Source organism: Saccopteryx leptura, chromosome 2 (genome assembly GCF_036850995.1).
Source record: "Saccopteryx leptura isolate mSacLep1 chromosome 2, mSacLep1_pri_phased_curated, whole genome shotgun sequence".
NCBI lineage: Eukaryota > Metazoa > Chordata > Mammalia > Chiroptera > Emballonuridae > Saccopteryx > Saccopteryx leptura.
In genome coordinates this window covers 191,828,614-191,855,731 of record NC_089504.1, presented here as the reverse complement: position 1 = coordinate 191,855,731, position 27,118 = coordinate 191,828,614, and the positions used below count along the sequence as shown (strand labels likewise).

Here is a 27,118-nt window from a genome sequence, read left to right as displayed (position 1 = left end):
AATAGCCTCAGCAATCCTAAAAATGAAGACTAAAGTGGGGGGTATCACACTTCCTGATATCAAGTTATACTACAAGGCCATTATACTCAAAACAGCCTGGTACTGGCATAAGAACAGGCATACAGATCAATGGAACAGAACAGAGAACTCAGAAATTAACCCACACCTATATGGACAATTGATATTTGACAAAGGAGGTAAGAGCATACAATGGAGTAAAGACAGTCTCTTTAACAAATGGTGTTAGGAAAATTGGACAGGTACATGCAAAAAAATGAAACTAGACCACCAACTTATACCATTCACAAAAATAAACTCAAAATGGATAAAAGACTTAAATGTAAGTCACGAAACCATAAACATCTCAGAAGAAAACATAGGCAAACTCTCCAATATCTCTTGTAGCAATATTTTTGCTAATCTATCTCCATAGGCAAGCGACATAAAGGACAAAATAAACAAATAGGACTATATCAAACTAAAAGGCTTTGCACAGCAAAAGACACTATTAACAAAATAAAAAGAGAACCCACACAATGGGAGAACATATTCGCCAATACATCAGATAAGGGCTTAATAACCAAAATTTATAAAGAACTTCTAAAACTCAACACCAGGAAGGTAAACAATCCAATTAAAAATTGGCAAAAGAACTGAATAGACACTTCTCCAAAGAGGACATTCAGATGGCCAATAGGCAGATGAAAAAATGTTCAATATCACTAATCATCAGAGAAATGCAAATTAAAACCACAATGAGATATCACCTCACACCTGTCAGAATGGCGCTCATTAACAAAACAACACATAGTAAGTGCTGGAGAGGATGTAGAGAAAGGGAACCCTCCTGCCCTGCTGGTGGGAATGCCGACTGGTGCAGCCACTGTGGAAAACAGTATGGAGATTCCTCAAAAAATTAAAAATCGAACTGCCTTTTGACCCAGCAATCCCACTTTTAGGAATATATCCTAAGAATACCAAATCACTGATTCAAAAGAAGATATGCACCTCCATGTTTATGGCAGCATTGTTTACAATAGCCAAGATCTGGAAACAGCCCAAGTGTCCATCAGTGAACAAGTGGATTAAAACCCATGGTACATATACACAATAGAATGCTATGCAGCTATGAAAAAGAAGGAAATCTTACCTTTTGTGATGGCATGGATGGACCTGGAGATTATTATGCTAAGTGAAATAAATCAGGCAGAGAAAGACAAAAATCATATTATCTCACTTATATGTGGAATCTAATGAACAAAGTGAACTGAGGAACAGAATTAGAGGCAAAGGCAGGGTCACAGGGAGCAGAGGGTCAGCTCTCAGAGGGAAGGGGGGTGAGGGGATGGGATAAGAGAAAGTGAAGGGATTAGTGAAACTATGTATATATAACATAGAGATACAGATAACAGGACAGCAAATCCCAGAGGGAAGGGGGGAGGGGGTTAGGGGGAGGAGGGCAGCGGGGTGTAATGGGGACATGGAATGTGGAGTGAGGGAGTTATATTGAGTGGGACACTTGAATCCATGTTAACACAATAAATTAAAGTTAATAAATAAAAGAGAAAGAAAGAAAGAGAAAGAGAAAGGAAGGAAGGAAGGAAGGAAGGAAGGAAGGAAGGAAGGAAGGAAGGAAGGAAGGAAGGAAGGAAGGAAGGAAGGAAGGAAGGAAGGAAGAAGGGAGGGAGGGAGGGAGGGAGGAAGGAAGGAAGGAAGGAAGGAAGGAAGGAAGGAAGGAAGGAAGGAAGGAAGGAAGGAAGGAAGGAAGGGAGGAAGGAAGGAAGGAAGGGAGGAAGGAAGGAAGGAAGGGAGGAAGGAACGAAGGAAAAAGATAACATGGTCCCTGGATCAGCAGTATCAGCATCACATGGGAGTTCATCAGAAATGCTGGTTCTCAGGCCTGCCCAAACCTTCTGAGTTAGAAACTCTGGGAGTGGCCCCTAATAACTGGGGTTTCACAAGGCCTGTCCACATGGTTCTGATGCACACTAAACTTTGAGAACCACTGAATTAGGAAAATATTTAAACGGCAACTAGAGTTGGCAATTGAAGGGGAATTTGGGATCAGAAAGGGACAATCTCTAAATATAATATATATCCCAGGCTCCTGGATCTGGAGGCCAAGTTGCTGGTGATGCCACCCAGTGAGATTGGGAACACAGGAGGGACATGCTTAATAGTTAGTAGCCAGAAGCAAGCAGTGCTTATGGGACACCTGGCAGACACTACAGAATCATTTAGTTACAGGCAGCTCTGAACTGAGAAGTCTACTATAACCACAAGGACGTTCCTGGGGACCCTGACTTCTGACATGGCAAGAAGGGTCCTGGGAGGGAGAGAAGGGGGTCAAGGGAAGTCTAAAATGGCCTTTAAGAAATTTAACAAGGGGAGAAGGGGGGGGGCTAGGCAAGTACGAAGTCTAAGAAATCTTATTTCAGAATGGGAGAAATTTGAGCACATTTTGTTGATAGGAAAGAAAACAATAGTATAAAGTAAGAAAATCCAGAAGAGAGAGAGAAGGAGAAATGAATGAATCAAATCCAAGAAAGGGCAAAAAGAGAGACCCAGGGCCAAGCTTGGCCTCTGACAAACAGCTCACGTCATCCTCTGAAACTGGAGGGTGTGGATATGCACTGTGTCCGTGGCAAAGTGGGGAGTTGAGGAATTAATTTTTTACATAAAGTGAGAGGCCAGATCATCTACAGAGAGCAAGGGGCAGGGGTCAATAGAAGGTGTAAGGGCAGAGGTTGCAGAGAGGCAGAGGAAGGAGAGGAGTACGGGATTTGAGAGTCGGTGAGATAATCAACACAGGATGAATCCTGTGTTAGGAAGAAAGGGTCCAGAGAGGGTTGATAGGTAGGTAGAAATGAAAGAACTGGACATTCAAAGTCTACAAGGACTCCACCTAACAGATGAGGGAAAAGTGAGAGCAAGAATAAGATGGAAGGGCAGGAGGCTGTGGGCCCACCTATGAACAGGAATCCAGATGTCTGCATTGAATATTATCAGGTGTTTTCAGGAACAAGAATGCACACCTGGGGGGGGGGGCAGCTGGATTGGGTGCCCCAGTCATTAGGACAAAGCCTCATGTAGAAAGCAGAGCTCTAAGCCCACAGTCCAAAGGCACAGAGTCTACCAAATCCTCTCCACCACAGGGGTGCTACTGAGATTTTTAATCCTGGAGTACACTGTCCATCCTCCCCCCAAAAGTTAGTAAATTTTGGTTGCAACAGTGGTAGCTATAGGTGATGTTTATAAGCTAATCAATAATCAAAAGGGCTTGGATATCCTGACCCAGTGTTCTCTCTTCCCAGCATGGTGCCTGAGAAACGAGGGTGTGAGTTCTGTGCTTCTGGGATCATCCACTCCTGAACAACTCATTGAGAACCTTGGTGCCATTCAGGCAAGTACCACAGCCCTTTCAAGAACACTCCAGGGGATCTCAGTCTTTGCAGATGTCCCCAGGCAGTGTCTCATCTCTCCCCACCACTGCCCTTCCTCCTGTCCCAGCTTCCCGGTTACATGAAAGCCCCTAACAGCCACTTGTTCCTGGATGGGAGTAGAGGGGAAGTGGAGACTAGGGCACGAAAGGCAACAGAACTGTTACAGCTCACGAATCCAGAAGTACCCCCTTCTTATTAACTGACAATATTCTCAAACCTCGTTTCTCAGGATGGTTTCTTTGAGACATGGCATTCCAAGACCCAAGCAATGTTACACCTGGTGAATCAGTTCCCAGGCTTGACCATAAAAGCCTACCTAATAACCTGCTTGAAATGTAATAGCCACAGGAGAATACACTTATCGGTTCTTTACACAAACATTTACTGCCAACCTACAGTGTGCCAAGTCCTCATAGTGTCCTGTATTCCCTCTTCACATACAATAACATAGCACAATGCTTGTCCCCGTTGGACTGTAGGCTTCCTGAGGTCAGAAACCTGTGTCTCTTTCTTGTTTCTCTGCTGATTACCAGTTGCTAGCATGCAATAAGGTCCTTAGTCAACACTCCAGAAATACCTGTTGAATTGTTTGCCATGTTTTAAAAGGAACAAGATCAAAATCCTAGTTTGAGCCAGGGTCACATCTTCTTGGCAGCAAATTCAGGGATGTCCATCCCCACTCCCTCCCCTGGCTGGATGGCCTGAGGCCCAAGGCACTGGCTGGAGCCTGTGGGTGTTCTCTGGGGAGTCTACAGGGGCAAGTGGGAGAGGTGTTCTCAGGAGTTCTACCTGAGGACAGGGGTGGAGCTTAGCAGCTCTTGGGACCATCTTCCTCCCCCAAAGGCAGTATCTCAGTCCTGAGCCTACAGCACACTCCGCCCTGCTGAGGACCCCAGGAAGGAACCCACCATAATCACCACCTGCCAAACAGGTGTCTTCCTCTTTCTCACTGGGGAACAGAACTGTCTCACAGCTTCTTGCCTGTCCACCTGGTCCTGAAGCAAGCACTTACCTCACCCTGCTACTGATCACAAAAGAAACAGATAAAACCCTTTTGAATAGACCAGAATGTGCTGGGGGGTAAATGGTGCAGACCTCCTCCCGCATCACCTTTCCTAGGGCTGTGCAGCCCTGTAATGCTCTCTACCTCTGGTCCCCTTAACAAGAGCCATTCTGCCATCTCTTTTCACTTCTCTGGGGAAAAGATAAAGCCCACACAGTGATGATGAAGAAACAGGGAACAGTCTGTACATAAAAGGATTGCAATGCCAACCGAAGATTTCAATTCTATTAGTATGTCCTGAACACGTGTTCTACGTCTGGTACCATGCCAGCCACAGGCTACTGAGCTAAGAACAGGTACCTACCCTTAAAAGCCCATGCGCTGGTGGAGCATGAACTGAGAAATCTATCCCTTAGTTCATTGAGCAGACTGCTGAGAGCGCTCCATGACCAGGCAGGCTCTGAGGGATAATATCCAGCCTTCAAGCTTACATTCTAATGGGAGAGGCACATAACTAAGGTGTCATTTCACATTATGAGAAGGGCTGTTAAGTAAGGGGGTGTTGTAATAGAGACACCATGAGAAGTGGGGGGGGGGGCTGTTTTAAATAGTGTCCTTGCCAAGGCGATCTGGGTGATGTGCCTTCTGAAGCTGGAAGATGAGGACACAGCCTGTGAGACCCAGGGAAGAGCATTCCAGACACAAGGAGCAGTGGGAAGGCCCTGGGGTGGGAAGAAACTTAGTTTTTTCCAGGAACTGCCCACTTAGGACCAGTGTGGCCAACATGTGGTGAGAAAAGGGATCGTAGCTACATTGAAGCAGAGAGGCAGGTGAGGGACAGATCTCACACTAGCGGGAACGAATCCTTTGGAGGTTTTTAAGAAGAGGAGGGACATGCTATTATTTGAATTTGTGAAGACTGCCTGGTTGCTGTGTGGGAAGTAAAGTGAAGAAAGGAAAGGGCAGTTGTCCAGGTGGCAGGTGATGGTGGCCTGGACTGGCTAGGAGGGTGGCCATGGAGGTGAAATGGATGGAGTGTAGGTTTTGGAAACAGAGACAGGACTTGCTGCCAGCTTAGCAGGAAGAGGGAGGAACTGAGGATTCCTGTAACGTTAATATCTTGGGAACACTGCCACCCAGGGGGAGTCAGTATGCCTGGCACGATAATGAGAGGTGGCTCCTGGGCTGTGGGACTACTCCGGGTCACTGAGGGTACATTTCAGAGGAAAACTAAGTCAGTCATATTCCCAAACAAGGCTCTGCTGGTAGGAAGATGGGCCACCCATGCTCCTAGGATAAAAGAAAAGGGAAGTTACCAAAGCAGGGGGCCACCTCCCTGGGCACTTAGCAACCACCATCCCCCTCCTACTTCCACCTGCCACCAGCCCAGCCCTGAGGAAGCCGCCTCAGGTGAGCTATGATTGGGCCCTCCATGGGTTGGGCAGGAGGCTGGGTGGCTGGGGTTCTCAGCAGAAGTTGGACTGGGTGCAGGTGGAAGGCTGCAGTGCCAGCAGTTTTAAGGAAGGGAAATTTCTGGTGGGCCCAGCAAGGCAGCTGCTCTGAGGGATAAAGTGTGCTCAAGCTGTGCATAAACTGGAGGCATACATAAACCAAGTCTCAACAGATGGAGACTGGACGAGGAGAAACCACAGCTGCAGGCAGTTCCCCATCATCTGCACAGTGCCCCTTCCTCTCTGCTTCCACCTAAAACATGGAGAGAACTGCCTCTCCCCATCTATGCCCTTCACACCCACGGCTCACCTTCCCTGGAATTCTACTCTCCAGCCACCGTGGACCACTCAGCTCCCCAGAGGTAACCGTGGCCCTGCCTGCAAAGTGTCCACCACTCCAGCCTGCCAACATCCTGCCGCACCCCCCAAGTCCGACTCAACAGTGACCCAGGCCTGGGAGGACTTCCCTAATACCTCACCAGGCCCGGCAACACTAGCTAGACTGCCCCTTGGCCACCAATTATTCCAGTCAGTGTGACACCAAGGTTGCTAAACTGGTGGTTTGGGGGATGCTTATGTAATCTGTAGATTAAAGTGTTTTAAAAAGCTGTCAACATTTTAAAAACAGTGGTGATTTCATAGAATTCTGGTTGTATGGCTTACCTTGAAATTTTACGCCTTGCACCATTATATACATTCTCTTTCAAATACTTTTATGTTTTGATTTTTTTTTAATGTTTAGATCTCTATGTGAAGTTCATTTTGGTGTAATGAATGAAGAGTTTTCTTCCTCTCATATAGCTAATACTATATTTTGGCACAAAACATCCAACAAATCCACATTTTAGATTTGGTTCTCATTGTGGCAATTTCACTTTAAGTAACACATTAGTTTAGATCCTGAGAATCCAGAACTGGAGGGAAATCAAACTCTTCCTTTAGCTTTGGATAGAAAAACATTAACCAGAACCAGTTTCCCAGGCTGAGTAGCCCCACTATTCTGCCAGCCACTAAGGTTTCTGAGGCTAGCTCTTGAGTGAAAACAAGGTCACCCTGGTCAGCAGGATTGCAGCAGAGCAAGGGTGAGGCTGAAACCTCAGAACTGGCTGTCATAATTGTATTTCATCACAGTCTCCACCCAGGGACAGGCTACTCCAGTGAAAAAAGTCTGCTTTGTGCCTGGTTTTATGGTGTAATGGGTGCCCTTGGCCCGTTTCTCACAATAAATGCTAGCCCTGGATGATCTCATCCTGTCCCAGAACATAATTAGCATATCCATGCAAATAACTCAGGAATCCTCAACAACAGTCTTCCTGCTGCTAGCAAGCAAGCTCCACAGTGCACTTCTGGCTGCCTGCTCATTTCCAGGCACCATAAATTCAATACATCCGACTCCAAACTTCTGCTGATTCTAATCAGTAATCTACATTGGTGTCTTCCTAGTAACAGTTTGGAAACACGGTCATCCTCCAATAATGTCTGCGACCACTCCGTTTCTACCCTCCTGCCCCAGTCCCAGTGAAGGCTTAGTATCACTGCCTAGGACAATAAATTTCTAATGTCTCTGTCCCCTTTCAACCTTCTCCAACTCATCCTTCAAACCAGGAAGTCCTGAGAGTTTGCCCACTGTAGTCTCAACTCTAAAAGGTTATATTCAAGGCCTTCTACTCTCTTCCCCCAACTTCTCTGTCCCGTTTGTACCATCCCCGTATCTCCACTGTTCACTTTACACTCGTATCACTGTTTCAGACGTTTTACTTTTTCATGCTATTCCATCTTCCTGGGATGCCTGTTAACTTCTGGCCATTCTTCACCAAGGTTCTGACCACCATTGGTGAAGAACTCTCCTTAGTCTCTAGACCTGTGCTGTCCAGTACTGGGGCCTCTCACCACACGTGGCTATTTAGTGTATGCAAGGTAGCTAGTCCGAATGTAGTTGTGTAATATGTATGTATGTATTCTAGATTAGAAAAACTTAGAATTTTATAAAAAAATGTAAAGTACATTAAGAATTTTCTATATTGCTTACATGTTGAAATGATGTTTTGGATATAGTAGAGTAAAATCATGTATTAATTTCACCTTTTTCTTTTCACTTTTATTAATGTGACCACTAAAAAATCTAAAATTACATTGTGGCTCACATTGTATTTCTACTAAGCAGAGCTGCTCTGGGTAGTATATATTTCTATCAGCCTTCATATGGATCTTATGTCTTCATTTATCCAATCAACCAGTAATTATTAGCACTAACTATGGGTCAAGCACTCTTAGAGGCACTAGAGATACAGTGGAAAATAAGACAAGGTCCTGACCTCAAGGAGCTTAGTCTGGTGAGGAGCTTCTAGTCCAGGTCTAGTTTATAAACATATACCACAAATATCAAGTACTAACCACTTTGTACTTATGCCCTCAGGTTCTCCCAAAGATGACATCACAGGTGGTAAATGAGATTGATAACATATTACGCAACAAGCCCTACAGCAAAAAGGACTACAGATCATAAGGCAATGCATGAGCCACAGGAGCTGCATGGTTAAAATACTGGTCTATACCAGTACAGAAAGGTGTTACTAGACAGTCTTTTCAATCACTTAGCAACCACTGCTCAACCTCTAGTGTCCCCGGATTCTGAGGTGTCTGCTGTCACTACCACTGTGCACCTGAATTACGAGCATATCTGATAACTCCCAACTAAGGAAACCCATTCTGTTTTCTTATCTTGGAATGGAATCCCCAATTCTTGCACTGCTCTGTATACCTCATGCTAATGCAATGGAAAGTCTATGGGTCAGAAAGACATAACCTCCAGGCATTTAGTAACTTAAAGAAGGCAAAATAGATCTATTTTTTCAAATGAATAAAATCCACAGATGCAATGTGGATTACATCAGAAAGAGTAGACTGTTCACTCAGAAGTCTCGCTTGGGAAAATAAGCACCAACAATTTTACATTTCTTTTTCTATTTTCACATGCCTGTTGTTAGTAGGTTGTTTCACTTATTTGCAACTACAAATCCTATATATTTGCTTTCATTACCTTTTAAATATTCACTACGCTTGGTCCCAAACTGACCCTGTATAGCAATTTACCCATGATGTCTATTAGAATTCTAACACTGCTATATTCATCTACATGTAGAGATGGTAAAAGGATGAATACCCCAGTCCCTAACATGAGACATTATGGAAAATTTATGAAAGGATCACACTACTATGGAAGCTTAGCTTTGAATAAAATGTAATGCATCTGCAATGAAGTATTCATTTTTACATTTTATGAAAACCTGCTTTATATTTTTGACTGCTTGTAGGCACGTCTGCAAGTTTAAATACTTAAGCTTTAAAAATAAATATACACATGCTCGATTTTTGTAAGTAAAACTGTAAAATATCCAGAAAGGCAAATGTCTGCTGTTTAACTAGCACTGGGATTTTGCAATATAATGCTTGTTTTTGAGGAATTAGTAACGTGAAAGCAAACCCTGGGCTTTGTGAAAAATGCTGTCACTACTTGGCACTTGCCCAATGAAGAGCCAAGTGAAAGAATTTCCTGATACTGTAATCACATTATGTGCACTAAATATATGCGTGAGAACTCACTGTATGGACTGAAGGGCCTGGTTTAGTGCACAGAAGCTGAGGTCTATCTAGCCCTGCACTATTGGCTACCTACCCTCATGAATACTCCATCTGAGAGAAAGTCTGAGATTATACTGTGTGCCTGTAAGAGAAAATGTTTCTTTGATGGGGGAGGGAGGAAGTATGTAAGGGGCATGGGTCCAATAACTCATCTGGACACCTGAGCATGTACAAAATTCTAATTTTCTGGCCAGCTGGCCCCTCATATAGAAATCATTTAGGGACTTACAGGATTAAATGTTATTTTCTGCCATCATTTCCAGATATATATTTCACAGTTAAATTCTAAATTTCAAAATGTTCATGTGAAAATACTAATGTCCTTTATGATTATTACTACCTGTATTAATTAAGGCGAGTTTGGGTTTTTGCCCCCAAAATATCAGAATGATGATTAAAATGGCCATTTCTGTTGTTCTTATATATTTAATCAATCCAGTGAACTACTGTATGTATAAATGAGCTTAAGTTGTTTATTTCAAACTGCAATTTAACTTATTTACTTAGAATAAAAGCATTTTGTGCATTTAATCTCACAATTTTTATCTGACCTTTCTTTCACTATAAGGCCAGCTCCATAAAACAGGCAGTAAGACACATATAATAAAAATTATGTTGGCAGGTAAGCTGTACTGATATCGAACAGAAATAGCAGTGATCAAGGTTTAATCTGCAATCCATACTTTGTTTCTTAAGGGAGTCAATGACTAGCTACTAAAGATATTTCTCATTGGTTTTAGGAGATACTCTGCACTAAGGTTAAAAGCCTCTCAAACTCACTTTGAGAGCCTGCAAATTAAACCCAAATACAAACATTATTGCTTAGCCATGGGAACAGCTAGCTTTTTTTATATATACACAAATCATCTGCCACAGTAAATATACTAGATAATAAGATCATTTCACAATTATATCCTTAAGAAAAATTTCCATGCACTCTCCTTTTCTTTTCTGAAAAGAATTCCTTGGGAGAGAACATACCATTCCTAAGGGGAACCTGGGTAGCAGCACTGAAATCTCAGCCAGGGGCAGTGAAAACTAGAAACCCTGGGTCTGGCTTCCCACGTTAAGTGTCATTTCATCTTCACTAAGAGTGCACCAAGGGTTACCACATAAATAGCAGAGCTTCAAGGGACCTTGACCATCTTCAAGACCATCCTCCTTGGCAAATGAAACCAAATCTGGAAAGATGAAAGGACTCACCCACACCATCCTCCTTGGCAAATGAAACCAAATCTGGAAAGATGAAAGGACTCACCCACACACACTGCTAGGTGACAGCAGAACCAGGCTTAGACTCCCAGTCTTTTTGTTCAGTGTTTTTTTTATTTATTTATTTTTTTAGCTTTAAAGCTTTGTGAAAAAATAACTATGCATGTGAACTTTTAAAAAAATTTATTGATTTTAGAGAGGGCAAGAGAAACATCAGTTTGTTGTTCTACTTATTTATGCATTCATTGGCTGATTCTCGTATGTGTGCCGACTGATGATTGAACCCGCAAGCCCGGTGTATTAAACAACGGTCCAATCAACTGAGCTACCCAGCCAGGGCCTTTGTAAATTTTTAAGTTAAAAAGAGCTTGCATATGAATCCAAATTCAGAATCATAAGAGGGAAGAAAGTCAGAGGTACAATTAAAACTTATGAAGGCCAATGTGAAGTTTCTAACCAGCTCCATGAAATTTTAAACCAACCACTTAAAATTACTCCTAATCTTCAATTAATTCCCTTGCTTGGGAGGCCACACAGGTGGAAGATAATCCCCTCCAGCCCAAATACCATATTTCCTCATGTATAAGATGCACCTTAATTTGGGGGAAAACGTATTACATAAAGTTATTTAACTTGTTTTACCATAAAATTCATGCAACTCATCACTGTCAAAACTCCCATCCATTAGCTTGTCCTCATCTGTGCCTGATAGTGAATCACTGTCTTCATATATTGCCTTGTCCTAAGTTCCATCTATGGCATTTGAAATGCCACTTCTTAAATGACTTGACAACCTCTGTATTAAGATGCACCCAGTTTTTAGACCCTAAATTTTTCAAAAACGGGGGTGTGTCTTATTTTTTATTTTATTTTTTGTATTTTTCTGAAGTGAGAAGCAGGGAGGCAGAGAGACAAGACGCCTGCATGTGCCTGACCAGTATCCATCAGGCATGCCTACCAGGGGGCGTTGCTCCATTGCAACTGGAGCCATTCCAGTACCTGAGATGGAGGCCATGGAGCTGTCCTCAGCACCCGGGCCAACTTTGCTCCAGTGGAGCCTTGGCTGCAGGAGGGGAAGAGAGAGACAGAAAGTAGAGGGGGAAGGGGGAAGCAAATGGACACTTCTCCTGTGTGCCCTGGCCAGGAACTGAACCCAGGATTTCCACACACCGGGCCAACACTCTACTGCTGAGCTAGCCAGCCAGGGCCAAGGGGTGCGTCTTATACATGGGGAAATACAGTACGTGTATCTGTAAACTGGTTTTCTCCATGTGTGTACATGCCTATGTATATCCTTCCTTCCTATCTCCAGAACAGTAGTAACTGGAATACTGAAAACACTAAAACGGGGCAGGACAGCACATCGCACATATCAGCAAAAGGCTCTGTCATATAACTGCACTACGCCAGTCACTGCCACACAAACGTCTGACCAGCAGCTAAAAAATGCACATAATGTGTGGGAAATTTAAATGATGGCTAATGTAAAATAATGTAATAAGGATAATGCACTTATTCACATGGTACTTATAAAGAAGTCTAGAATATAAATTTTAAAAAGCAAAGTTTAATGATACTTAATTGGCAAGTACGTTAGATATGACTCTTAACCTCCATATTTCAGTTAACTTTAAATCTTGTTTCAAATTATTCTTGGAATTATATAGCAAATAAGACAACCAGTACATTTTTACTAGTCAAGAATAATTTCAATCCAAGATTTCTATTAAATTGTAAATAAACCAACTATAGAGAAATGTAAACTGTTTTAACACTTTAAGCCTCTCATCACAAGGAATGTGAAAAAAAAAATTTAATTGCTTTAAACCCAATCATAACATAACCATTTATTTTACTGGTGTTAGATCTGAGGGTCTTTAGAGATAAAAAATCAAGAGCAAGTTTTTATTAATGAAACCAGATTGAGCACATAATTCTATGTCTCAGATGGTCACTTTTAGATCACGGAGAGAGGACTGAGGAAGAGGGTCCTGATTTGCAAGAGCAGAGTACTGATACCCTGCAGAAACTGTGGAACTGAGTACATGCCTTATAAATTTGCACACAGAAATTGATCTAATGTAGGAAGCGCACAGAAATTGATCTAATGTAGGAAGCTAGAATCATGATCGGGATGAAGAGCAGAGTGCTGTAAAAAAAGTCCAGTACCAAAATCAAATTTTTCTTACTTGCTTTTCTACAAATTATTCAGTTTATTAATTCAAGAGAAATTCTTTGAAGAATACTGAGCTGATGATACTCTAGTTCAGCTACATGGTGTTAATATGAAGAATGGCAGCAAGTCTTCCCCCATTTATACAGGCACTGCCATCTAGTGGCAACTTTTTACCTGCAATTTTAAGATGTGGCCCAGCTTTGGTAAGTAATAGTAAACCCTAACGGTTTGTCAAATAGTCATTTTGTAAAGTAAGCAAATGTATTTGGTACACAAATTCTATGCCACTTGTCAAACTCCTGAATGGTTATTTATCAACAAAAAAAATAAACAGGTTAAAACATAAAAATAAAAATAAACCTTGTATGTGTTACACTACTTTGCAGAGAATCTCTTCTGACTTCCCCCTTCACTCTGTGTTACCCAGCAACGGCATTTGGGTAATAATACACTCAAGAAAAAAAATGCAAACTTCTATAAGCAATGATGAAAAATAATCCTCAGCTGAAAACAACGATGATCTGGGTCACCAGGCAAACATACTCCTCCCTGTCTTCCAAGTTTTCAGATGTGGCCTATCAAAGTGTCTAACAGCAAGGAGTAAAAAATGAACTCCTAATGAATATCTTCCTATAAAGTTATAAATAAAACAGCAAGTATTATTCGCAACATTCATATTAAATTTAGAAGTGGAAATGAAAGATTAAATTTAGGATTAGGAATTAGAAACATGGTACTTCCTTTGAAGTACTGCTGATAGAAATTACTGAATGTGGTTAAAGCTAATAGGATTATGAAACACCACCACCCAGGATTCCATAACCTTTCACGTGGTATATAGATTCAAAAGCTTCCCAAACTTTTTCAAATCATGGCACACACAAGACATGATCTGTACAAGCTGGTTAAAAAAATACAAGGGATTGCTCTCAGCTAGACCCCTCAAGGGCTGAAGAGATCAGTATTTTATTCACAATCAATGAGAACTTGTAGACTAAAGAGTCAAATTTATGGACATCTGAATGGAAGAACGCTGACAAGTACTAAAATCACTTTAATTCCCTGGAATGCTCTTAGAATTCCAGAGCTAAGATCACAAAAATCACTTTGGTCTCTTACTTGTCAATATTCAGGAAAAAGGTCCTATTTCTTACTGAACATTCCTTCAGTGGTTGTGTTTTCTCACTCTAAGAAAACAATAATGCCAGTCTCTCAACAAGTCAAACTAATATAGGAGGGCCAACCCGACCTCCCTGCCTACCCAAGGCCAAAGCTCTACAGCACAGTGTGTACTTTAACCCCACAGGACAACTCTCATATGCCTGGGTACTATTTTTAGGTTTATTACCTTGGTTGCATTTCTTCTTTAAAAAGAAGAAAACTTTTTTACAAGTATCTCTTCCCCATATTGGAGAAACCATGTTTTTAACTTTGAGTTATTTCAAAATCACAAATTCAGAGGCCTGTAAACATGAAGTTCAATCACACTATCCCAGCCAGGGCAGAAGGGAGGGAAGAGGATTCATCCTGGTATTTCAAAAAAAAGTTGTAATACAGAACAAACAATTAACTTCTTGCTACTATTCCAAATAATAATAGTTCAGTCCAGGTTACTGTGACCCCTGACAAATCAAGGTAATAATTTTCTCCTCTTGCGATTATAGCACATTGCGAGACACATTTTGCCTTTTAATAAATGTCCTGGTACACGAGTTTCCCTTTCAATTCATGTAATTTCAACACTCTAAAAAGAGCAAATAAACAAATAATGAACTACATTATGTTAGGTTTTTCAAACCCTGCAGCTCCAGACTATAAAAAACATCTTCTGCATCTCCCATGATCACCCGACACTTTCCCACGCTCCAGGCCACCCACAGATGCAAGGTGGGGTAGGAAGTGAGGTGGGGGTGAAGCCACATGGTCTACTTGGAGCCAGTAGACAGGAGGGCGATGAGGCCTGAGGAAGCACTTATGGACAAAATGTAGTTCCTGTAAGGATTTAATGTTAAGGAAAAATTAAGAACTCCAAATTAGTTTTTCAACAAAAAAAGCCCATCTCTTTGGAATAAACTGTTGCTCTCTTGACACACTGTATGTAATCCCATTGTCTGCAAACACGATTTACAAGACTATTAAGAATAAAGAATATTCACAGGAAATGTGTGTCAATTTTAAAAAGAAAACACTTGAGAGAGAAACCTACAACACATGATCACAAAGAAAACATCTGAATTCCATTTAACCTTCAGAAGAGCTGATCAAAGAATATTGTCTTCCTCCCTCCCCTTAAAAGCAAAGGAAAAAGTTTCTCCTATCCATTAGTGTATTGGCTTCAGTGGGCCTGTACAAGAGTGGAGGTTTTCAAAGTTCATAGCTACTCTTGGCCTCAGGACCCGACAGTCTGATACAAACCACTCCATAGTCCCAGTAGATACAAGTTAAAGGGTGTTTGATTTTTTTTTTTTTTTTAAACAGACAGAGTCAGAGAGAGGGACAGACAAGGACAGGAATGGAGAGATGAGAAGCATCAATCATTAGTTTTTCATTATGCATTGCAACACCTTAGTTGTTCATTGATTGCTTTCTCATATGTGTCTTGACCATGGCCTTCAGCAGACCGAGTAACCCCTTGCTCGAACCAGCAACCTTGGGTCCAAGCTGGTGAGCTTTTGCTCAAACCAGATGAGCCCGCGCTCAAGCTGACAACCTCGGGGTCTGGAACCTGGGTCTTCCACATCCCAGTCCAACGCTCTATCCACTGCGCCACCGCCTGGTCAGGCTGTTTGATATTTTAATACAACAAAATCTTCAACTGTTAAACATGTGGCTGCATATTCCTGGATAACACCTTTAATAAATTACTTTAACAAGAGAAGAGATTCTTGCCTGAAAGCTCAATTTCAGAGCAGCTTGAAACACTGTTAAGGGATTATGAAATGTGCCCATTTAACGACACTGGCAATCTACCCAACCGCAAAGCCCCAAAATATCAGGAGCTATCAAAGAAAGAAAGTCTGCTTTTGCTCTTTGGAACTCTTTTTATAATAGGCAGGTAAGCACAGTCACATATGTAAGACTGCTTATGGTTACTTATCATGAGGTCATAACTTATAAACTTGAAAGAATTTTAGATCAAACCAAAAGCCCTATTTTAAATCTTCAGAAACTTCCTAGGGTCACAGTACTGTTTAACAGACTGACTCCCTGTACAAAACCAAAACAAATGACTGTTTCTAGACTTCTAAAAAAAATAACCTTTAAAAGGATACACAGTGGGGTTGAAGTTCTTCAATATAAAGAAGGATGCAACAATGACCAAAACAAGGAATAGGGTGTTATTATAGAAGATGGAAAATGTTGTAGCTTCATAATCAGCAACTTCATTCTTCTTCCACAAGATCCTACAGACACAGAAATAAGTCAATCAAGTTTATAAATATGTATTAAAATTGTTAAATACCACATGGCTCTAGTTCAATGGAAGGTAAGTTATTCCTTCAGCATTCTGGACAAAATGTTTTTAATATTAAATTTAATCAGCTCTGTCCCTTTTCCTGCTGAGAAATGTATCTCACTCGATTAATGATGAAGAAATCAGCTGCTGGGTAAGTTGCCTTTTTACCCAGGCAGTTAGGATTTTGGAGCAGGGAATGATTCATTCCAATTGGCTTGGTTTCATCAGCTAAAAAAGGCCTCTTTCCCTAGGTCCCCATCAAAAACTAACTTGATCATGTACAGCCTGCTAGAGCTTCCTTGGCTGTTGGCTGGCTTGAGACTCTCCAGCCAACAGATTTCAGCCTTCAGTGTTACACCTAAATAGTCCCCCAAACAAACCAGCTGTGGTCTCACAAAAGCAGACTTGTGTGTGATCAGCTTTAGTCATCTCTACTTAATTCAAACAAAGAATTTGCTTGACCATCAGGAAAATTTAACTTTTGTGAAACCTATTTACCCTTTAATAAAATTTACACATTATATTTTATTAACTTACTAGTATTTCATCAACCTTTTCTTTTACCTCTTCACATGGGCACAGAAGTTTCAGGGTGCCTGTGAATTAAAGGAGCCTTTATTCCTCTTGGTTAATTAACTTTATGAAGTAGTTCTTAAAAGGGTAGGTTGTGACCCAATAGTGGAACTCAAAATCAACTGAGTGGATTCAGTGCTCAGGGAAAAGAACAGTGGGTTGAGACCAGCATTTTTTGTTTGCTTTTTAATTTTTAAATTTTAATGAGTTGACATTCAATATTATATTTTTTTTCAGAAATACAGCATAGTAGTTAGACATATACATAACATATGAAATGATTCCTCTCTCCTAGTAAGTCTTGCACCCATATAGAGTTATTAAAATATTTCTCACCATATTTACTAAACTGTACTTTACCTCCCCAAGACTATGCTGTAACTGCCAATTTATACTTAACCTTCACCTTTTCTACCCAGCCCTCCTACTCTACTCCTTTATCAGTCTGTCTTATTTTTTTAGATTTCACATATAACTAAAATCACACAGTATTTGTCTTTCATTGACTTATTTCACTTAGCATAATATACTCTAGGTCTATCCTTGTTCTTGTGAATGGTTCTTGTTTTAAGCCAAGTAATACTTCACTGTATATATGTATCACATCTTCTTTATCCATGTCTTTTGATTGGAACATTTAATCCATTTCCATTTAAAGTAATCAATAGGTATGTAGTTATTGCCATTTTATTGTTTTTTTGTTTGTTTTTGTAGTTCTTCTATGTTCCTTTCTTATTCTCTTGCTCTCTTCTATATTGATGGCTTTTTACGGCATTGTTTGGACTCCTTTATTTTTTGTTTAACTCTCGTGTAGATTAACAGTTTGTAGTCACCACAAGCTACATATATACCAAGCTGTTTGTTGCAGTCTCCTTTTAAGTTGATGGTCGCTTAAGTTCAAACATATTCTAAAATCACCTTGACTGTTACTCACATCCTCAACATTTATGTCTTTGTCATTGTTTTTTACTTCTTTTGTATGTTTCTGTGTATCCCTTAACTTATAATTTAACATGATCTTCCTACCTTTGTCTTTCAACCTTTGTACTAGATTTAGTGTTGGTTGATTGACTGCTTTTGTTGTGTTTGCTTTATCAGTGAGATTTTTTTAAATGATTTATTGATTTTAGAGAAAGGAAAAGAGAGAGGGAGAGAACAAAAGGAACATCAATCTGTTCTGTATGTGGCCTGACTAGGGATTGAACCAGCAAAGTCTGTGCTTCAGAAAAATGCTCTAACCATCTGAGCTATCTAGCCAGGGCAGTAAGATTTTTTCCTTTGCAATATTTTCATATTCATATTTTAAATTTTTTTCTTCATCTTATAGAAGTCCTCTAACATTTCTTGTAAATACTGTTGGTGGTGATAAACTCCTTCAGTTTTGTCTCATTAAAAAAAAAAATTCAATAGCAAGAACAGAAAAATATTAAGTGTATCACACATAGTAATTAATGTTCTGTGAAATATTTTGTGTGTATATGAGTGTATTTGGTGAAAGGTAAAATTTATTTTTTACTGTGAGTCATTATCAAAAAGTTGAAAGTCATTGCCATTGATGATTTGACCTCTCCTTCCCCCAGAAATACACTTCTCTGAGGCCAGATGACACCCTCTACCCATGCTGTGGACACTGTGGCTATCATCAAAAGCTGTGACGTTTTATTCACCAAATGTTCTAATGCAAAGTCAACAAGCAGGGCTATAAAGGAGTTAAATGAAGAGTATTAGCACCAAGTCTCCATCATAAGAAATTTGCAGTCTCTAAGATATATGTTATATTTCCTAAACTCTATGGATATCATTAATTTAATAAATCTCCAATTTACTGTTAAGTTTGGGAGAAATGAAGGACACTATATTCAATGTGTTCATCAACTACAAATAGCTTCTGATTTCAAGAGTAGTTTAGATGTAAATTTTAAATATATATATGACCTGGAATGGGAGGAGATGAATTATACCATTCTGACACTAACTCATCAAAAAAACACCAGCTGAGAAAGATGCAAAGACACAACATGGTTTCATGCTAGAAAACAAAGAATTATTGCCTCTGTTTTTAAGACTCGGGCACAAGACCCAATGAAGACAGGCTCCTTAAATAGGCTATTAGCATGCTTTTACTGTGGATGATTAAATTATCCCGCCCCGCTCAAAGCACTTTTCTAACTCCTTGCCATACCCATGAATCAGAAACATCAAGTAGCTCCATCTTTCTGGTTACCCCAGCTCCCAATATGACCATGCGCTACACTTCAGTGTAAGTAGATAGTTAGGACTGTCTGACAGCTTTCAGAGCTTTTTTTAGTCCATACATATCCTGGTTCATTTTGAAAAAATTTAAGACTTCCCTAGTAGCTTTATCTGCAATTGTTCTGCCAAAGCTTCATTGTTAGGAAATCTAGTTTGGGAGAGCACTTTCCAAGGAGTCATTTTTCCAAGGAGCACTTCCTACAATAAGAGAAAGTTGAGACCAAACTCAACAGCTGATATGGATCAAGATAATGGTAAAGGACAGATCACTGGTAAGTCAAGAAGAAGTAACACTCACACCCTGGGGCACATACTAAGGAATCCAATTCTCCTCTGCTAATTTCAACCTTAAATGGATGGCAAAGCAGTTTCAAAGTGCCATGCAGTACATACTCCACATGATTGTAGACAGAGCTTTGACAGATATGTATCTCAGCAAAGAGGGGCTGATAAGCCTTCTCTTAAATCAAATCTCACCTTTGAAAAAGAAAAATATTTTATCATAATGGGAGCCTTTGTCTCAGTTTTCAGAGTGAGTCATGAGTCCACACCTGGGTACAACTACATCCAATGTGGCTTTCATGAAATACAAAATAAGTAACAGCACAAATTTCTACTGATAACAAAAATTTTATAATCTTCTGACACTCTGCATTTTATGTAACAATGAACATATCTGGTCCAGCCAATGGTCCAGAGGTTTCACTTTCAGTTGCAACTCTGATCCCTCAGTAGTGACTAACTGAATAAATAGCACACTGAGAGAAACTCTTAGACACCACTCAGGATCAAGAACAAGTGTCAGATCAAATCAGGCAAGTCTGCAGTGAGCAGAGGAGACACACTTACTACCTTTGAAATAATTAACCACCTGAACTCTACAAGAGCTACAACAAGCATTTTGAAACTGGATAACTATGATATGTACTCCAGTTTAAGAACTATTATTCTAATAAATATTATAATTCTATAAAAAGGTTTTTAAAGTGTTCTAGGCCCTGGACGGTTTGCTCAGCAGTAGAGCATCCGCCCAGAGTGTAGAAGTCCTGGGATCTATTCCCAGTAACGGCACACAGGAAAAGCAACTATCTGCTTTTCCATCCCTCTCCCTCCCCTTCTCTGTCTCTCTTGTCCCCTCACGCAACCATGGCTTGCATGGTCTGAGCAAGTTGGCCCTGGGCACTGAAGATGGCTCCATTGCCTCCTCAGATGCTGGAGTGGCTCAGCTGCCAAGCAACAGAGCAGCAGCCCCAGATGGGCAGAGCATCAGCCCCAGGCAGGCGTTGCCAGGTGGTTCCTGGTCAAGGCACATGTGGGAGTCTGTTTCTCTGCCTCTCACTTGATTAAAAAAAAAAAAAAAAAAAAGTGTTCTAGGTTAGAGAACCTATGCAAAAATTTGCAAACTGAAAGCTATGCAGCCAGACCTCATTCAGGCTGCTCTCAGAAAGAAGGCTTTCATTGTCACGGTTTTAGTACTGTGCCTTCAGTTTTATAAAGGATCCAGAGGAGATAAACATTTCAATGTGTTGGTGCCTTTCCAAAACCATTGTAGAAGATATTGTTCACTAAGTTACTCAGTGTCCCTAAAATAAGGATAAAGTCCTTCCAAGAGTCAGTGCTTGGAAAGTTTCTTTTCAGGAGGATTTGCATGCTTCTCATCGGACAATGGGAGCAGTATGACCTCAGATGCTTCCTCTGACACTTGGAAGCTCTGAGCTAAGTTTAGTACTCAACTGCTATGAACTAACAACTCTGAGGTCCTTATTCTTCCACTTTTAAATAAATGGTTTCTGATCTTTTAAAATTGTATTGCTTTGTTTTATATGAACTTTAATACTGCAAGTCTCCACAAAGTCTTTCTGGAGCAAAGTAGGACAATAATTCCATTTCACAAACCACTTGATACTAAAATTTAAGATCCATGAAAACAACCTCGATTCATGACTCTGTTGAACCACCTGGCAACCCTGAAGCACAAGTTTAGTCAATCATACAGAGACTTCTGCTCCTCAGATGTTAGCCTACTAACCCTTCTATGAGTAGTTGATAGGAAAAACTAGGAGTGGGAGCTAGGACTAACATATGTGGTACAGGACTGTGCAATAGGAGACAAACAGAGCTCTCTTCTTTTCCCAACCAAAGCAAAAAACCCAGACTGGAAGCTCAGTAACAGAAACACCACTACCTACAAATGCAACACAATGTAAATTCTTCAGACTCAGAGGGGTTAGGTGAAAAGATCAAGGTCACACAGCTATGAAGTGACAAAGTTGGCACTGGCCAAACCTCTGCGACAGAGCAGTTTTGAGTATAAGATAGGTTGCCTTCCTTCTTACCACACACTAATCTATGGCCTTTGGCAAGTTACTCAGGCTTTCTATACCTCAGTTTCCTGAGGTGTAAAATGGAGACGATTAATACCTACCTCTTAGGGCTCCTTAGAAAAATAAATGAACTGTGTACAGCTCAAAAGACAGTATCTGGTAGTAACAAAAACTCAAAAAGTCAATTATTCTACAAAGTGTCCCCTTTTTTGATCACCACAAACACTATAAGGAAGGAGTCAAACCTTTCATCTTTTTCCTTCCGAGACATCTTTCTATTATCAGCTTCAGAAAGCTTTCGAGTCACTTCTTTGGAGACAGCATCTTCCCTCTTCTGCGCTACTCTGGAAGGAAAAGAAAAACAGTTTCCTTGTGCTCCTGGAGTGAACATTACCCTCTCTCAGAAACACTCGGCACTCATATTTTGTATTGGCAACTGTATAATACTTTACATTTCAAAAAAACAAACTGTACAGAAGGTTCCAAGTTTATCATTTATTACACTGAGCAGCCAAAAGAGAGGGAGTTTAAGAAACTTCCAAGATGTGGTTTATCAGCTATGGGTTTTGATTCCTGCTTAAAACAAATAATTTTCCAAAGTTTATGTATTTAATATAAAAATAGAAGTCAAATGCTATTTGCATAATTTAGTTATGAAACATTATAAATTCCTTTTAGCCTATAATTTAACTGTTCAATAAATAAATCTGACAAGGCATTAGCAAATGATCTATGACTTTAATTCCAGTAACTAACAGGAGAGAAAACTAGGCTTAAAAAATAAAAGGGAAGCCCTGGCCGGTTGGCTCAGTGGTAGAACGTCGGCCTGGCGTGCAAGAGTCCCGGGTTCAATACCCCGCCAGGGCACACAGGAGAAGTGCCCATCTGCTTCTCCACCCCTCCCCCTCTTCTTCCTCTCTGTCTCTCTCTTTCCCTCCCACAGCCAAGGCTCCACTGGAGCAAAGTTGGCCCAAGCACTGAGGATGGCTCCATGGCCTCTGCCTCAGGCGCTAGAATGGCCCTGGTTGCAACAGAGCAATGCCCCAGATGAGCAGAGCATCGCCCCCTGGTGGGCGTGCCGGGTGGATCCCTGTCGGGCGCATGCGGGAGTCTGTCTGACTGCTTCCCTGTTTCCAACTTCAGAAAAATACAAAAACCAAACAAAAACAAACAAAAAACCCAAAAAAACAAAAGGGAATTAACAGCTGTAACACTTTTAACTCCACTCCAAAGGGCAGTTTAACTAAAAAGAAATAATACCACATGGTCAGGGATTGATCATAGCATGTTAGTTAAATGAAACATTGGTATGAGGGTTGAAATAATATGGACTTAGCCAGAAAAAGCTGGAAGTGATGATATTCAAGATATCAGATCAGGATCTTCAGTGACAAGTCAGATAAATAAAATTAAATGTACACTCATTAATACAATCCATATAGTGAATTGTATCAGATGGGATAAAATTTAAACTATGATGAAATACAAAGTCTCCCAAAGATTATGACACTTAAATTCAAAATGATATTTTCACAATATAGGAGAAACTTCTATTAGTCATAAATATAAAAGAGCTGATCACAAGCAACATGTAATAATTACCAACAGAGTCCCACTATGAAAACATTTGACAAGATGCTGAGATGTATTAAAATCAACAGGATGTGGAACACAAAGTTCGAAACCTGTTCACTCTGTGTTCAATTAATCAATCCTTGGTAACTATGCTATATTTAGTTCTGGTTAGTGCACCAAGGAAAATTGTGGAGAAATCAGGATGGCTTCCTGAAAAAAAGCCACAGATCATTCAAGGCAATACTTTTCAACCTCTAACCACAACAGCTTCTAGGACACAAATTAAGCACAAATTCTATCTGATTTTACCTATGTCTCCATCTCTATATCTCACCCAAGAACAAAGTTAGAAACAACACAGTTAAAAAGAAAACCTTTGGTCAGTTTCAACTAACGTATTTTTCCACAAATTGATAACTAGGAGGAAAATCAAATTGCTTAAGAAAAATAGACTAAAGAAAAAGGCAGCTAAGGTGGTAGACTGCTGTCTTTTTAAGAGATAGTTTAGGATATTATGTGCTTTCTCCTCCAAAAATCCACCTGACTCTCATTATGCAAAAGTTTTGCTCCAAAGGGCAGAGACTCTTATCTCTGAACCTCTCTAACAGATCAGGCACTCAATAAGTGTTTCTGAACTTCACATAAGACCACTTTTTTCTAAGAAAGATCATTGAAAAGAAACGCACATGGCTTACATTAGAAATCTTTCTTAGCTGAACGGAAGGAAAAAAAAAATACCCACACGCATACTCACCACACCCCAATGGTCAGGACACAGGAATAGTAAAACTATTTTCAAGAGTTGATCATCTCTAAGCACCATTGGGACAAACAGCCTATAATCTGTTCACATAACAAAATCTTCCTTAAGAGTGACGGGAGAAAAATGATGGCCCATAAGGATGTTCTTTATTCCATAAATCAATAATAATACCTGCAATTCACATGAATGATGTAAGGATTGTCATGTGCTTTATACCATGTATGGCAGGGAGGGCCCCAAACTTTTTGTTAAAAGACTAGATGGACACTGCTACAGCAATCCAAGCAAAAACAGCATCCAAACTAGTGTGGGAACTATGGAAATGAAAAGACAAAGTGCACATAAAGGAAACTGGTACTTTGAGTCTCAACAAAATTCCAATTGCCTTTAAGAAAGTAATTTCATGTACTTGCCTATGCAGCACATATATTAAAAAAAAAAAAAAAGTAATAATTCCAAAGAAATATAGCACCAAGAAGGCTCCATTAAGGAATCAGAGAAATATCCTGCTTCAAGTATTAAAGTGTGCATGAAAGCAATTAAACATTAATTTATACCTGCTTTCTACAAAGACCATGGCACTCTGAAATAACAAATGCTACCATCTTTCCTTAAGTTCTGTCTGTTCCCCTCACATTTTAACCTTTATGAAACCAGAGTATATCATTGCTTATACTTAATGTATAAATTTATAGTTGTGTGGGTTGGGTTTTTCTTCCCCAAAAGCTATCATTAAAATAATGATATATTGCCTGACCAGGCAGTGGCGCAGTGGATAGAGTGTCGGACTGGGACGTGGAGGACCCAGGTTTGAAACCCCGAGGTTGCAGGCTCTGAGCATGGGCTCACCAGCTTGCGTGTGGTATCACAGACATGACTCCATGGTCACTGGCTTGAGCCCAAAGGTCGCTGGCTTGAGCAAGGGGTCACTCACTTTTCTGTAGCCCCCTCCCATCAAGGCACATATGAGAGAGAAAGCAATCACTGAACAACTAAGGAGGTGCAACAAAGAACTGATGCTTCTCATCTCTCTCCCTTTCTGTCTGTCCCTATCTGTTTCTCTACCTCTGTCTCTAGCAAAATATAAAAATAAAATAATGACATATTTTATAATATGTGTGATCTTAAAATAGAGGAAATATGGTAATCTTTTCTATTTTCATACACTCATAGGAAAAAATGTAATTAGCATTAAAAATGTTAGAGTTTAATAACAAGACTAGAATTCCAATTACTTGTGAAATGTTAATTTACTTGGTGGCTTTTTTTCTGATTAAACCCCCATGCTTAAGTGTTCTAATTCCACTCTCAAAACCTACTTTCATAGCACTGTCTCTGTTTCAAGTTAGTTAGTAACTCTTCATAGCATTCTGGTGCCTTCCCCCCAAATACAGATACATGTATGTCTCAAATTAATGCTTACTGAAACCAACACAAATGGTCTTTAAGAAGATACCCTACTATATAAAAATGCATCATACTTTCACTTGAGAAATATACTTACTTGTGCTTGAGAACAAATTTCACATTTTTGTAGGCAAAGGCTACCAGGTAAGTGCTTACTAGGGTCATCACACTATACAGAACAGCAGACTGAATAAGGTCCATATGCCATATTCGCCAGTATAACCCTGAACATAAAAGGGGGCAGGGGTAGGTACAAAAAGAAACAAAACATTACCACCCAGTTAAGAAGATCTGCTTAATTAATTATAGGTAAGCCTGGTAAAATACAGTCTAGGTTAGGGAATCCAATATACAATAGTATATGAGGAACTGCAGAAGCAGGCTGTCCGGTAAAATGTCTCAAGATTACCCAATTCAGAACCCTTGGAAAACCTAACATTCCAGATGAGATTTCTGCTTCTTCTAATATGAGAACTCCGGCTCATCAAAAATCACAATCCTGACTTCAAATTTCATTCATCGGGGTAGTGTTAAGCTACAGACAGGCCATTCCAAAACGCCACGTGCGGTGCTAAGCCACAGTTCACGTGCTGACGTGGCTGCGACCTGAACTCAAGGCCTGCTCAGTGCTGCCAGCGAGCCTCCAGGGCCGCACCCCACGTTCACCGCGAGGTGGGTTTTATACCGGGAAAGAGGAAACAAACCCGGACTGGAGCTCGCGAAAACAGTGCGGCAGTGTGAGACGGCAAATGCAAACTCGGAAAACGTGAGCCCTAAACAACTTTGGCCAAGTTTGCAGAGTTTTCATCCAACTCAGAACTGCCCTAAAGGATGGTTAAAAAATTTAAACAAGATCAATCGCTGGCCCTTGGCACTGGTGTAACCTCGCTCATCAAATGAGGAGAATGACGCTCAGCAGTGTGAAGCGGTTGTAATTCAGTGCAGCGTTAATGGGCACCGCTCAATCCTACTTCGTTAGCTTCTCCAAATTAAGTGACGGTGTCATTTTAAGGTCTCATAACGACAAAGGAGAGTTGGAGGTGGGGGTGGGGGTGGACAGAACTGGCTACACGCAGGAGTGTTAACACCAGATGCTAACCAGGGGCTGCCACCCCGATACACGCTTGGTGACCATGGTGACCAGTCTCCGCGCCTGCGGCTCGGGAACCAGCGCAAGCTACAAAGCGCCACGAGTGACTTTCCTGGAACCCTGCCCACCCCTGTCCCGGACTAGAACACGGAGCTCTGCAGGGGCCACGCGCTTCCCCGACCTCCGGGCGAGCACAAGCAGAGGCCCCAGCGCTCTCTCGCGCCGGCCGGCCGGGCCCCGCCGCGTCCCCGCCTAGCCAGACCCGCCGCGGCCTGCCCGTCCGCCCGTTCCCGGCTCACAGATGGGAATGGCGGACACGATGAAGGCGTTCCCGAAGAAGAGCGCGGAAGACTTGGCCGAGAGGTTGCGGCTGAAATCCTGGAGAAGCAGGTCCTCCTCGGACTGCTGCTTGGAGCCGCCCTTGGGTGCCATGCTGGAGCCAGAGCCGCAGACAGAGTAGGCCCAGCCCGCCTTCTGGCCCGGCAGAGGCTCTGGCTCCGCCCCGCGGCCGCCGTATCCGCTGACGACTCGTTATCACTGCGCACGGGGGCGGGAACAGCGAGGCGCGCAGCAAGCGTGCCTAGGATTGGCTGGCCTAACACCGCCTCCCGGACTTCCCGGCGTAATTGGGCGAGCAGGACAGACCCGTCTTTCTGGCAAACCACTTGACTTCCAGAGGAAAGCTGGGATTTGTAGTTTAGTGGGTGCTTTTTTTTTTTTTTTTTTTAATTTTAAATTAATAAAACCTA

General features: G+C 41.1%; 2 protein-coding genes across 6 annotated transcripts in view; one reads left to right on the top strand and one right to left on the bottom strand.

The window, feature by feature from the left end:
- Nucleotides 1–27,118, top strand: part of KCNAB1 (potassium voltage-gated channel subfamily A regulatory beta subunit 1) — a 589,565-nt gene that overhangs the window by 520,772 nt on the left and 41,675 nt on the right. For 2 of the 5 annotated variants that reach the window (XM_066369872.1, XM_066369873.1), the window contains exons 13-14: nt 3,315–3,403; nt 8,314–11,349. In XM_066369872.1, the coding sequence (XP_066225969.1) occupies nt 3,315–3,403; nt 8,314–8,403 (179 nt within the window). In that variant the 3' untranslated portion in view covers nt 8,404–11,349. Of the gene's footprint in view, nt 1–3,314; nt 7,957–8,313; nt 11,350–27,118 lie in introns of those variants that run through there. The other 3 variants (XR_010749312.1, XR_010749311.1, XM_066369870.1) reach the window with 3 other exon arrangements.
- SSR3 (signal sequence receptor subunit 3) lies at nt 12,299–26,877 on the bottom strand. The gene is made up of 5 exons (XM_066369874.1): nt 26,669–26,877; nt 25,377–25,503; nt 21,780–21,878; nt 16,200–16,331; nt 12,299–14,919 (listed from the first exon to the last, which is right to left on the bottom strand). Exons 1-5 carry the CDS (start codon nt 26,799–26,801, stop codon nt 14,853–14,855), a joined length of 558 nt encoding a protein of 185 aa, XP_066225971.1. The 5' UTR covers nt 26,802–26,877; the 3' UTR covers nt 12,299–14,852.